This window comes from Globicephala melas, chromosome 1 (genome assembly GCF_963455315.2).
Source record: "Globicephala melas chromosome 1, mGloMel1.2, whole genome shotgun sequence".
Taxonomy (NCBI): Eukaryota; Metazoa; Chordata; class Mammalia; order Artiodactyla; family Delphinidae; genus Globicephala; species Globicephala melas.
In genome coordinates this window covers 147899011-147913489 of record NC_083314.1, presented here as the reverse complement: position 1 = coordinate 147913489, position 14479 = coordinate 147899011, and the positions used below count along the sequence as shown (strand labels likewise).

General features: G+C 47.6%; 1 protein-coding gene across 7 annotated transcripts in view; it reads right to left on the bottom strand.

Annotated features, from left to right (window-relative positions):
- The window catches only part of LOC115860494 (AGBL carboxypeptidase 4), a 1403751-nt gene that overhangs the window by 208482 nt on the left and 1180790 nt on the right, over window positions 1–14479 (bottom strand). For 4 of the 7 annotated variants that reach the window (XM_060305769.2, XM_030870078.3, XM_060305772.2 and 1 more), the window contains one exon: window positions 8253–8723. The exons of 2 other annotated variants lie outside the window; for them this stretch is intronic. In XM_060305769.2, coding sequence (XP_060161752.1) covers window positions 8566–8723 — 158 coding nt within the window. In that variant the 3' untranslated portion in view covers window positions 8253–8565. Of the gene's footprint in view, window positions 1–8246; window positions 8724–14479 lie in introns of those variants that run through there. One more of the 7 variants, XM_060305751.2, reaches the window with a different exon arrangement.

Sequence of the window (14479 nt, the reverse complement as noted above, 5' to 3'; positions counted from 1 at the left end):
GATCCCAGGGTGAGACCCAGGCAGTGTGAGGTCAGATTCCTCAAATTTAACCTCTGCCAAACCCTTTCCTCCTTTCTTGACCTGATGACAGTCTCTCCTGGGAGGACAAGACCAGGAGGGTCTCATGACCCCCTCTGAAGGACTTTCTTCATCCCTCAAGTTCTTAAATCCCCAGGCCGAAAGAACTGCTTCGGTCCCTGGTTTCCCACACCTGTGGTCTTCAGGGGCCAGGATTCTAGGGAATTTCTTCAGCACTGGGCTCAGTGCTGGGCCCGGGACTCAGATGGGAACACACAGTGGCCCTGCCTTGGAGGACTCACAGTGAGAAAGATGGACTCACAATGACAATATGGGCTGACAAGGCCAGCAGAGGGCAGGAGAGGGTGCCACAGAGCAGGGGGAGGCGTCCCCACCCAGACCGTGGAGGGAGCACTGAAGACCTCCTGGAGGGAGGAGAAGGAGAAGGTCATGGAGCAGAGGTGGCCGGGAAGGTCCACACAGAAGAAACAGTTTGTGTCCACGAGCGATCTCAGGTAGCACAAAGCATGGTCGTAAAGACGCCAGGCACTGGAGGCACTCAGGCTTCCACGCCAGTCCCGGATCCTCCTGGTCGTGGTGGTGCCGTCTTGGGCCAGTTACTCAACCTCTTTAAGTCTGTTTCCTCATCTGTGAAATGCGGATGGTCATAGTATCTGCTTCACAGTGTTGTTTGAGAAATAAAATAATGACAGTGCCTAAAACATAGTAAGTGCTCGATAAATACTAGTTAATTAAACAAATAGTGTCCATATCTATATCTCCTGCACCTAGCACACAGTAGAGGCTCTGCAAAGGGGTACAGAGATGAATTTACGCGGTCCTGCTCTCACGTTGCTGACTGCCTCAGGGAAAGAGACAACTATATAGAAATTACAACACAATGCTCTGAGCATTAGGATGCTGGGAAGGTTGGGACTGGCAGGGAAGGAAAGGAGGAGATTTGGAAAACCAGAGAAGGGAGGGAGTCCTTCTGGGAAGAGGTGGAATCAGTTCCTTAGAGGAAATATTTGAGCTGAGTCTTCAAGACGGGGGAGGATAGGTTTTCTATAGTTAACGACCCAGGCACGAATGAGTGCACATCTTGGAATAAAAGTGAGGCTCCAGGTAGACAGGACAGATTTAATGTCCCATACCTCTCACACTCCTTGGATACCTCCACACCCGTGGCGGGGGCCCTGGACAGGGCTTGCTACCCCATGCTGATCTCAGCTTCCGGGGCACTCCGCTTCTCCCCGCCACACACTCAACCTGCCTCCCTGCCCTACGTTGGCCTTTTTTCATGGCACTTATCACTTTCTACAGTTTTGTTATTTATTACATTTACCGTTTATCTTCCTACCCACCTCATTCCACTCCCACTAGAGTTTAAAGTCTTTGTCTTTACTAATATGTCTCAGACATTTAGACTAGTGACTAACACCTAGTAGACACTCAGATATTTGTGAAATGATTGAATGATTCCATAATTACTCATGGGGGAACTTCTGCATACAGATGTTGGTGAGGCTAGAATACTGAATCTCTCTCCCCGTTAGCTACTGAAATGGAAACATGCCCAGGGTACCAGATTGGATATGGCCAAAAGAGTGCATTCTGGAATGGTGGAAAGAGCACAGGGTTTCGAACCACCCTTGAGGTGTGACTCCCTGTTGGACCCAACCAGCAATGCCTGTTGGAGTGGTGGGCACAGACTAGAGATATTCAACTCGTTGAAGATGAATGGAGGGGGAGATGGACCGACAGACAAATCATCTCCTCGTGGCCATTCTCGTCCTTCTGGCGTAAGCTCCAATGTTACATCTTAGAGGTCTTCCCTGATCACATCTAGATGGAGGAGTCCTAGTTACGAGACTAATCCAGCTCAGAGAAAGTAATTGGTAAAGAAAAGTGGGGTCTTTAGCGGAGGACCACACGGTTCTTTTCTTTTCACTGACCTAACCATTATTATTGGTAACTTGGTGAAGATACAAAAGATCATATTTCTATACTATACAACTGGGAGGAAGAATATAGCACAGAATAAAATTCCATAAGGATCTCAAACATGCAAACATATGAATCGACAATTCACACAGGAAGAAGTTGAAAAAGTACTTTGGTAGAGAAAGCTAATTTGCCAAACTTCTTTAAAAATTCCAAACGCTGGTGAAGTTGTGCGGAAATGGCACGTGCACGTCCACCTACCTAGAGACGTGGCTTGACCTTTTTGAGAGCAATATAACAAACATAGATATAACAACAACATGGAAAAGACTATAAAAATGTGCTTGCCCTTTAATTAGCTCACTCCTGGGAATTTAAGAAACAAACAACTATAAATGATCATGACGGCATTATCGCTAATAGCAAGAAACTAGAGACAGTAAAATGTACAGTGAGGAGATGAGAAGGTAATCATGACCCAGTGTCAGGAAGGGCATTGAAATGGCAGCTACACAAACCAGGCAGCAGAGGGGGAAACGTTGGCCACGTGATGTGAAATGAACAAGGCAGGATCATGGGAGGCTGGCCAGCTGCTGTGAACAAAGAGGTACTGCCCTGGACAGACAGGAGGGGCTCCCAGGAGTGAATGTGCTGTTGGGCTTGGTTCTTGGGATTATGGCTCGATTTCTTTTTCGGCTTTGGCTTTCCTCAAATTTTGTTTTGTATTTTAAACACAAATGGAAAAGAAGATCTCAACCAGCTGGAATGTTGGGCCGAAACCAATAAGATGAAATGGAACCGGGATGCATGCAAAATCCGCTATTTTGTTTAAGAAATACAGTTGAGAACACACAATTGAGGTGGGGGGGGGTATAAATAGCTGCTAAAGTGAATAAGGGAAGGAAAAAGGGAACAAAAACAACCACATTTACTGCAGCCCGCAACTGGGATAGTGAGGGCTGTAGGTCTGGTACCACGGGAGGTAAGCGTGGTTACATTAACAACTGCATAACGGACAAGGTGACTGGGACTAGAAGATTTAGGAACTTGCCCAATTTCCTCTAGTCTAATAAATAATGAAGTCAGGATTTGAATTTGGTGTGAGTTCCTCTGTCGTCAAAATCTATGCTCGTTCTCTTGCAACACAGTGAACTAAAGGGATAAGTACTATGTTAGCCAAAAAAGGGAGCAGGGCAGTATTTGGTGACCATAAGCTCAACGTGAGACAGTTGTATCGCTAAAGATGCTAATTCAAGTTTAGGGCACTCTAATAGAGATATGCCATCCAGGAGCAAGAGATGACAACCTGCTCTAGTTAGTACTGGTCAGACCCTTCCTAGAGCAGCGTCCAGTCCTGAACCCTACCTTCTAGTGGCACATCCATAAAACAGCAACCAGGATGGTCAGAGTTCTTAGGATTAGGGAACTAAGAGATGTTGAATGCCTAGGTGCTTTACTCACGTTCTCTTGTATAGCTCTATATACAACCCTGTGAGATAGGTATTATATTCCCACTTTTAAAATGAGAAAACTAAAGCCAAGAGAGATTGAGAACTTCTTCAAGGTCACATACTAGTAAGTGGCAGTCAAGGTTTGAACACAGGGCTGTCTAAATCCAGAGTCCTCACTCTTCCCTGCACTGCCTCTCCCACGTGAGAGATGGCAGAACACAATTTGAGCTATTGATTAGTCTGTGAAGAGACACGATCGCCACCTTCAACTCTGCAAAGGGCTATAAAGCAGAAGCATTTTGCCTGACTTCAGAGGAGAGAACTTGAGTGACCTCAGAAGTCTCAGGGAAGTAGATTTTTAGCTCAGCAGAAGAACTTCTCAGTGATGACAATAATTGGATGTGCCCTTGGGCAGGAAGGTGAATTCTCCACGCCTGGAAGAGTTCCAGCATGGTCCGGAAAGCATTTGCTTTCAGTGGAGAGGAGATCTGAGTGGAGGACCTCGAAGCTCACTTTTGACCCTTCGGTTCCATGAGCCTATGAAGCTGTTTGGCAGAAACTGATTAATCTCTTCAGCAGAAGTGATGAAAAGACCTGTTGGTATGTCTATTTGCAGATGTAAAAGTAAAAATATGCCCAAGGTAAACAAACACATTGGTCCAGAGAAAACTATATACAGAAAATGAAATGAATTCTGCTGGAAATGCTTACAGGTTAAGCGTTTATTTTGTGTAAACAAGAAACCAAACTCTGGAGAGATGTGCAGTCTCAGAAGTAATTAAAGAAAATATAATGAGGTAACAATTTTCACCTGTTAGGTTGGCAAAATAATTAAAACACGGTCACGCCCATTATATGTATCAAGAATGATAAAAGTGGTACTCTTTTTGACCCAGGTAAAACGAACCTAAGAAACTGATAGAAAATATAAAGGGGGAAAAAAAAACTGTGCACACAAAAATCTTCATAGATGTTTAATTTATAAACGACCTACAGATTCAAGGAAGGGCAGTGGACCGGCTGGGTGGCAGGGTAGGGGCTGAGGTGAGCGAGGGTAGCTGGAAGGTCGGGAGTGGACCTAGTCAGAGCGCACAGGGAAAAGCTCATGAGCACTGTGCGCTGTGGGTTGAGCACAGGGTGTCTGGAGGGCCAAAGGCAGGTTTGAAGGCCAAGGTCACACTGTAAGAGGTCAGAGCAGGTCAGAGACAGGATAGGCACACACACAGGTGAGGACCGAGTGGGCGTGGGGAGAGGAGAAGAGAGAGGAAAACCACCTGTAACACTGGCGGCCATTTATCCACTCTCCCTGGGTCACTTTAATTACGTGCCGGACCCAAGCGTGCAGAGAGAGCTTCCGTGAACTGGCAGCCCTGTGGGTTAGCCCCACAGCCGACCAGGTGGTTTACCCAGCTGTAGCCTGATGCCCATTCACTGGGGGGATGTTCGAATTGATGGCGATACATTTCATGGAGCAACAGGGCAATATGTTAAAAAGAAAGGGAAGGATGCAAACCTGATGATATGCTATGACCACAGGTATGTAAAATACACATTTACGCTGTTAAATGAAGGACTAGAAGAGATACATCACAATGCTTGCAGCTGTGCAATTTGGAATATTTCCCTTATTTTTCCAAAAATTTCTATAAAGTGGTTTTCATTTCTTTATAATTCCCAAAAAGGTCATAATTTAGAAATGCATCTAAGAAACGCACGGGCACATAACAGTCACTAACAACACACTTTCCTCAGCTAGAAAATGAAAACAAGCCACATCTTTCTGTTTGGTCTGGCCACAGAGAACTTGTGGCCGGGGCTTCGGTAAACAGGGCCCAAACCTCATCATTTGAGGCTCTGCCAATCCAGGATTGACTGCCTTGTCCTCCACAACTCCCTGGCCTGTTGGAGGAAGTGAAAGAAAGAATCTAAGTGTAAAAGTGAGGGGAAAATCATTGGCACCTACACTGAAAGTCACCTTCTGCATCATGTCCAACTAAACAGCATCTGGTGAGCATGAAAGAGTAACTAAACAAGGTTTTAGGGCAGATCCTCCGCTACTTATAAGAGGAAATTGAGTCTCAGTTTCAAATATTGTCATGCACTTTAGAAAGAGCATGTCTTTTTACTTAGGAAACACTCTTGTCCCTTTGTTAAAACAGGACTTCTAATGCTGTCTACTAGACTGGTGTTATTCAAAACTGGCACTTGTGTTAAAACACATGTTCCCAGCTCTATCCCAGCCCTACTGAATCCAGCACCCTAAACCAAAGCCCAGGAATCTGTATTTTAAGTACCTCAGCAAATTCTCAAGACTGGGCAAGCTTGGGAAACTCCCTACTACACAAAATGAACTTCAGTTTTGTGTATGTATTTGAATATAATAAAACTGGGGATCCTCATAAATGGTACTATTATTCCCCATCCTTTCAAATGGCTTGAATTAACGACACCAATTTCCATCGATTGATTACTTAAGTTGGGACTCTCCGAAATATGCCCTGAGATTACATGGCTAGATTCTCAGCCCAGACCATAATATTCCACTCAGTTTTCGAGGGAAGAGGTAAAAGGACAGATTTTGCACAGACCTGGATTCTGACCCAGCTCCACTGCTGACAACTCTGGGACCTTGGCCAAGAAGTTACTTAACCTTTTCTGAGCTCATTTCCTCATTTGTGTGGGTGTAAGAATGGTGGCCCTGCCCTCACATAACAGTCACAGGGCACCAGGTACACAACAGGTGCTCAAAAAGTCTCAGTCTAACTAGGGTGTAAAAACACCTGCCCCCTCCCCTGCCCCGATTCCCCATCAGAAACAGCTCTTATGTCCTTCCTTGTCACATCTACTTTTGATTTCATGCTGCCTTGCAAGCTAAGGACAGCTAACATCTGCATGGCTCCTTGAGACTTACGGAGCTCTTTTCCCAGCTATTACCTGGACTCCTCTCCACAATAACCCTGACTTAGGATCACTGTCTCCACTTTAGAAGAAACGAGCTCCAGAGTGGTCAAGTGACCTCCCCAGAAGCAGTAAAGTCACAATCAGATCCCACAATCTTTCACAACCCGTTCTGTCCCTGATGTATGTGTCATATATTACGCGAAGCACTTTCACGTCATAGCCTTTTTTTTTTTTTTGCGGTACGCGGGCCTCTCCCTGTCGTGGCCTCTCCTGTTGCAGAGCACAGGCTCCGGACGCGCAGGCTCAGTGGCCACGGCTCACGGGACCAGCCGCTCCGCGGCATGTGGGATCTTCCCGGACCGGGGCACGAACCCATGTCTCCTGCATCGGCAGGCGGACTCTCAACCACTGCGCCACCAGGGAAGCCCTGTCAGAGCCTTTTTAAGCAGGTATTTCGATGACTCTTTTCCCTTCCAACCTAAAAGCACCTATAAAGCAGGTATCATATCTTATTAGTCTTTGTAGGGAAATGGAGCCTCTGGGTGTTTATCTTTGCCGTGCTTAGGAAGGAAATGGGATGAATTCAAATCATGTATACTTTTTCCCAGCCTCTCATGCATTCACACTACTCATGCCCAAGCTGCTCCCCTGCCATTAAAATGAACACATCTTAATAACAAGACTTTACTGAACACTACTAAGTGTCACAAACTTTACTTACCTAACGAACTAACTTTTGTTAAACACTCAGAAAAGTCCTGGCACATATTAAGTACCTGTTATTGTTATTATTATTTAATTATCCACATAGCCTGTGAGGTATGCATAATTTTCCTCATTGTACTGGTAAAGACTCTGGGAAGTTAAGTGATTGGTCCAAGATCACACCACTAGTCTGTGGAGAACTGGGAAAATACCATAAAAGGAAGTTCATACCTATACATCCTATTAGCAAGCATATAATATTTCAGATTACAAAGAATTATTTTATGTACTAAAATAAAATTCCTCAAAGAGGTAGCCACCTCCACTACTCACCCTAGTGACCCTGAGCTTTTGCTTATAGACCACCAGTAATCTAATGGTTTAGTGGATAAACCATTAGAGAAACCAGAGGCCAAAGTTTTCCAACCAATGCCTAAAAGCCAATAACCAGAAATGAAGAAAATAATGACTACCAACATTTATTGAGCACTTATATATAGTGCTCTATAACTTATAGCAACTCTGCAACGTTGCAACTCCGCAAAGTAGATATTATCTCCTTTTTAAGGAACAGAAAATTGAAACTCAAGAGGTTACGCTAAGCCCAAAGCAAGCAGTGGAGCCAGGTTTGGAACCCAAACTCCTCAGCCCCAAACCCTTGCCATTTCCAACATACTACGCTGACTTCACAGGCATTACAGAAAGGAAAGTGTTAATCAACAGGAAGATCAAATGTGGTCTGCCTGATTGCGCACCAGGCACTTTAGAGACACAGCTACGGAACGAGAAAAAAATTATGCAACTTGGAAGATCATTTGAGATACAAGATAGGATGAACGAACCGACACCAGGTGACGTTGCCCCTGACTTTCTGAAGGTTACCCTGAACCACATCTAACATTACCACCCTCTGACACTCCTTTACAAAGATTGACTCAAATTATCAGGAAAGCTGAATCTCAGGTCACCTTGAGTAACAGGTCCTAGATCTGTCCTTTGAGGTAAGAGAAAGTAATCTGCTTCGAGACAGCCCTTCAGATCTGTAGATCACATCCCTTATGAATTTTCTCTCCTTCAGCCTGAATGTTCCGCCCCTCAAAGGACACTGGTCACCTCCACTGTACACTTAATGTCCATCCTGAAATAAATGAGGCTAATGATTGTCTACAGCAACGAATTAATTAAGCTTTATTATAGAACAAAATAGAGGAACAAAGATAGAAGTCCTTGAATGGTAAAAATATCAGCTCAAATTCTTGGCCAAGTGATAGGTAACTCAGAGACACTTTATCCGCCTCCGAAAAGACAGCGCTTTCACCATCCCCAGAACAACACTGGCGCCAGGATGCTGCCTGAGTCTCAGCAAATCCATCCGCCTTCTTGGAGTGGGAAGTCCAAGTTCAGAACAAGGCGCTGACCTCAGAACCCTACTGGCTCCCCGCCCACACACCACCACGCATGGTGGGGTCTGATCTGGACAACACCATCACCCGCAAATCACACGCCACACAAGGAAAACGAGAAGGCTTTATGAAAAATCCAAAGTTTATTGCAAATTATATTTTGCTTCCCTTCGTTCTTCATTTTTACAGGATTTATTGATATCCATGATTTTTTCACAGATGTACTTGTTGACTTTGGAGAGTCTCTGTGCAATTTCAGTTTCATCCACAGTTTCTTGTGCTATTCTGTCGTACAAACACTCTAGACAGGGAAAAGAAACAAGAAGGCCAAGGATTAATGGTACATTCGAGTACATATCTTTAAGGGGGAGAAAGGAAAATATGCCTCCTGACATACTTCCAAAGTACCAACTCACATATCTGGCATGGCGGTATTTTAAATTTTTCAACACAAGAGTAGATATACACTGTAAATTTATACTTTAAAGATAATGATACAACACCCATGTGTCCACGCCCCCTGCTTAACAGGACAGCATTGCTGGTCCCGCTGAAGCCCCTAAGTGCCCTTCCCCAGTACCATCCTCACCAGAGGTAATCACTGTCCTCAATGTTTGCTTTTCTTTTCGTGTTTACACATATGCATACATCCTTAAATAACATGTTGCTACTTTTCCCATTTTTAACTATTTACAAGTGTATCCATACTCTGTATATCCATCTGACTTTTCTTTTTTCATTCAACATTCCAGTTTTGAGAGTCACCCATGCTGAAGTGTAGGTATAGCTGCAGGTCATTCACTTTCACTGATGAGTAGTGTTCTACTGTCTGACTAGTCCACAGTCGGCTGACCCACTTGATTGTCCATGGATACTTGGATGGTTTCCCATGTTCTGCAGTTACAGGCACCCTGAGCCGTGTCTCTTGGGGCAAACATGCAGGAAATGCTCAGTCCAGGCCTAGGCTGGAACTGCCCAGCGTTAGGGTGCGTGCCTACTACACTTTACCAGGTGACACCTGGGAAACTGTTTTCCACAATGGCTGTGCCGCCTGGTACCCCTAACAGCAGTGTGTGCAAGGACTGCCTGCCCCATAGCTCCAACAGCACTCCAGGTCAGATTATTAAGGTTCTGACAACCTGGCGGGCGTGAAGTGGTACCTCACTGAGGTGCTTACTAATGAGGCTGAGGATGGCCACTTCTACTGACTCTGCCGTTTGCTGTGATGAAGCAAGGACTGAGCCTCAGACAGGACCTGACTGAAGCTGGACTTTGGCCTACTTCCTAGCATGGGGACCTGAGGCGAATCATTGCCCTAGATTCCTCACCTCATAAAACAAGGATAACAAACCACACGTGATCCTTTGTAAGGCTGCCATGAGGGATGTGAAACAAACGTTTTGCAAGCCTTCTTCAAGCTATAAGGAGCACTACCCCTGTCTGAGGCTATTACAGTTATTTTATGTATATGCCACTGTCCGTTCCCAGGGCCTAGCACAGCGCCTGGCACAGGGGCGAGATTCAGTAAGTGTATGTTGAATGAATGAATAAATGAATGAATGCTTTTCTTGGGAAACCTGAGGGGACATAATAATTCTGGACATAAGGGACTAGGGGTGTAGGTGGGGAATGTACCACTGGGGTATGTAATCGTGGGCAAGATTTTTAACTTTGTTGAACCTGAGCCTCCCCACCTATAAAACAGGAGTGACAACCGGGTCTCGAGGAACTGCCACGCAGGATAAACAAAGTCTCGTGTACCAGGCCAGTGCACAGCAGGCAATGCTGTTAGTGACGCAGAACATCAGCACTGGGGAGGGATCACGGAGACTGCCTTGTGCTACAACTCCTCCACTCACACGGGACATGGCTGAGGCCTGGAGGGAGGAGGTAAGTACAGGCACGATCCCCTGCGGCCTCCACTCTGAGCCCTTCCTGGGCACGTGGCCAGCCCGCCCACTGTTGCCGTCCAGGCTGCAGGTGCATGTGCTATATGCCTTCTTTCTTTGGGGCACCATCTCCTCCCTGCGGATCAGGGTTTGCACAGAGAAGCCTTTGAAAGCTTTTAGCTGACCTTCACTACTTCCTGGCTGCTTCCAACCTGACTAATCTGCACTTTGTCTTGTGTTGGCTTTTCCACAGGGAATGAGATGAGAAGGTCCTACCTCTGCTGACTCCACCTGCATCTCCCGACCCACTCCAGGCTATCCCACAAATCAGTCTTTGCTCATCTCCTCCCAGATTACAGATTACCCTGGTCTCATGTCTCATCCTTCACCTGCCTAAACCCCACCCATTCTTCCAGATTCAACCTGCTTGGAACCTACCAGGTTGAGTCGGGAGACCCCATTCTGCCTATACCCTCAGTGCTTCCATACTCGCCTGGGTTTTTCCTCTATCAAAGCCCTGATCACAATCTCATAGAACTGTGACCACGCTGTCTCACCTACAGACCCGAACACGGGGTTCCCTCCCCAGCCCAGGGCCAGGGGGATGCCGACACCTGCAGTGACATTGCTGGAAGCTCAACCAAATGAGGAAGACACCCTGTGCAGAGGACTGTTTCCAAGTTGAGGGGTTCGAATCTGGCTCTAACCCTAGTTGCTGTGCCACCTCGAGTGGGAACCTCTCTGGGTCTCAGTCTTACTGTCTGAAAGCAGGATGTCAAATCCAATCATCTAAGAAGATTCTTCCAGCTCTAGGTCTCTAGTTATCTGAAAGGTAACAGGGTGGGTAAAGAGGCAAAGGACAGAGAAGGGGGCAGGGGAGTGGGTGTGATGGCCCTGAGAGGCCCCGGCATGAGCTGGAGAGAAGGCAGGAAGAGAAAGGGACAGCTGGAGGAAGGTTTTCAGAGGCGCCCACAGAATCCCTATCATTCTCGTTTCCTGAGGGTAAGAGCACTGAGCGGCCCCTGAGGTTGATTAAAAGGCTTTCGTTAGACTCCAGATATTAATCACCTGCAGCTGCCAGGAATGCCTCCCTCTGCAAGGGAGCATTTGAGATTATTGCTTAATTAACAAGGTTTATAACAGCGCTAATGGGTCCTATTAAAAAAGTTATAAAAATTAACCAGAACTCAACGCCGTGGCTCATTTGAAAAGTCAGACACTCTGCAAAAGGTCACTTGAGGGGCTTCCCGGGTGGCGCAGTGGTTGGGAGTTCGCCTGCCGATGCAGGGGACACGGGTTCGTGCCCCGGTCTGGGAAGATCCCACATGCCGCGGAGCGGCTGGGCCCGTGAGCCATGGCCGCTGCCTGCGCGTGCCCCGCAACGGGTGAGGCCACAACAGTGAGAGGCCCGCGTACCACAAAAAAAAAAAAAAAAGGCTTCCCAGGTGGTGCAGTGGTTGGGAGTCCGCCTGCCGATGCAGGGGACACGGGTTCGTGCCCCGGTCCGGGAAGATCCCATATGCCGCGGAGTAGCTGGGCCCGTCAGCCATTGCCGCTGGGCCTGCGCGTCCGGAGCCTGCGCTCCGCGGCGGGGGAGGCCGCAGCGATGAGAGGCCCGCGTACCGCAAAAAAAAAAAAAAAAGGTCATTTGACCTTAATAAGGTTTAACTGCCATTCTGGAGCTTGTCATTAAAGCGAGACTCTCCTCCAGCCCTCCTGCTTTTGTCTTTCTAAAGCAGTGTCAGCGTTCACCACATCCCTCTGCTACGCGGTAAGGAGTGACTTTAAAACCACAGAGAGGAGAAAATCCTCACCAACCCTGTGAGCACCAAGGCTTTTGTCATTTTGATATGGCAAATGCGAATAAATGTGGTAAAATCATACAAAATAAATACAATCTCAATCCAGCAGACAGCTTGCATGGGAAGAACCAGTCAAATGCAGTCTGGACGAGCTCAAATAATTAGCCTAAAAATGGGGAGTGTATGGTGCGATGGGAGACAGGCTTCAAACCTGCCTGCCTAGTAAAGAAAAAACAAATCAACACTGTATTTTGGTAAGACAAGAAAGCCCTGGAGACAATGGGAAGCCTGAAAGCCCAGTTCAGCCCAGCTCTGATCTAACCCGCTGTATGACCTTGGGCAAGTCGATTTCCTTCTCACTCACCGGCATGACAAGTAGTTATGGGCTCTAAAGGGTTGCTTGACCCGGCACCTGTGAGGCAAAGATACAGAAAGAAGAGAACAGAGGTAGGCACGGGGTGCTCTGGGACATACAACAGAAGGATCCCCCCACCGTGAGAGGTCAGGGAAGGCTTCCTGAAGGATGGTTCTCCTAAGCACACCTGGGTGTTGAGTAGCAGCTAGACAGGCAGAGCAGCACGCGTGTCGGGTGGGCGGTCTGATCTATGTTCCAGGTGCCAGGAACAGCATTTACAAATTCCCTAATGTGAGAGGGGACAAGGCTTGTTGGAATACAGCAGTTCATTATGGTAAGAACTTAGTGAACAAGGGGAATATTGCTGAAAAGTAACCTGGAGCTAGAGCCAGGGGCCAGATTATGAAGGCACCTTTACGACACGTTAAGAAGCTTACCCTTCAATAATGGGCACCAGGGACTGGCTGTGACGGGGTGGTGGTAACAGGATCATACTGGGTTTCTGAAAGATCACTCTGGTTACCAATGGAGAGAGGAGTCTGGCAGCTGCTGGAGTAAGGCAGGGGAGAGGTGATGTGGCCTGGACTACGTGAGGCGCGATGGGTATGGAGAGAAGTGGACGGTTTAAAAGGTATTTGGGGCAGAACAGATGGAGAGCGGGCACGTGGAAGAGTCAGGAATGAGGCCTCTCTGGGTCCCTGGCAGGTGGTGTCATTTATCAAGACAGGGAACACAGAGGGGCAGAAGGCTTTGGGGAGAAGGAAGAGGAGAGAGCAGTGAGCGGTGCAGATGTGCCAGTGTCACGTGGACATCCAGGAGGAGGTGACCAGTGGGCACCTGGATGTATGGGTCGGGAACGTGGAAGTGTGAACTGAGGTCAAATATAGATTTGGGAATCAGTCACTGATTCAACAAATATTTATTGAACACTGACTATATGCTGGCCCTGAGCAAGATGCTCATAAATCTGATGTTCTAATGGAGGCGGGGAAAAAGACAACCATCAAGCCAATAAACAAGCAAAGAAGCAGCGCTCCGCAGGGACTTTAGGGAGGGTGATGCGGCAGAGAGCAATGGAAGGGCTGCTTCATCAGCCCGGGCGGTCTGGGACGGCCTCTCTGCATGACAAGCAGGCAGGATGTGCAGACCAGAGGAAGGGCACTGCTGGCAGTGGGGACAGGAGGGGGCCGGGAGGAGGCCTCAGTGGTTAGAGCACAGTGGAAACGGGAAGTGTCGTGTGAGATGAGGCCGGGGGAGTCACCAGAGGCCAGATCGCCAGGCAGCAGCCAAGACGCCAGGAGTGTGGATTTCAACCCAGGGCCGTGAGCACGCCGAGGGCAATGGGGACGGCGGAAGTGAGAGCAGCGGAGGGCAGCGTTGCAGAGTGAGAGAAGCGGGCTGGAGACAGAGGCGAGGGCAGCGGGAGGGGAGCCCACAGGGGGGATGCGAAGCCACAGGCAGGAGGAGACCTCAGCATGCAGGAGGGTTTCTCAGTAAAGGACGAGGGATCAGGTCAAACGGCCGGAGAAGAGGTAGAGGCGGAGCCACGGGGAAGCCTGGCAAGGACAGAGTTAAGCAGAGGGCTGGGAGCCGATGCCAGATGGCAGGGGCGTTGCCAGTGCACACGGGCAGTGAATGCAGACAACTCTTTCAGGAAACCTGGATGTGAAAAGGAACGGAGAGACATGGCGGCAGCTGGGTGATGGAAGTGACGTCTAGGGAGTGTTTTGTTTGCTTCTGTAAGAAATGAGTGATCAAAGTATATTTAAATGGTGCCGGGAAGGACCCAGTTGAGCGGGAGAGACAAGGTACTTAGGAAGGCAGGTGGGCTGTGATCCAGTTGGAGAGAACGGCCAGTCCCAAATAAGAGAAGGAAACATGAGGCAGAAGAACTAGGGGATCCAGTGAAGTTTGTAGATAGGGTGGTTCGAAGCTGTGGGATTTCTTTTTCTTTTCTCTGTGAAGGAAGAGACATGGTCATCTTTTGAAAAAGAGAGAGCTGTGGACTACC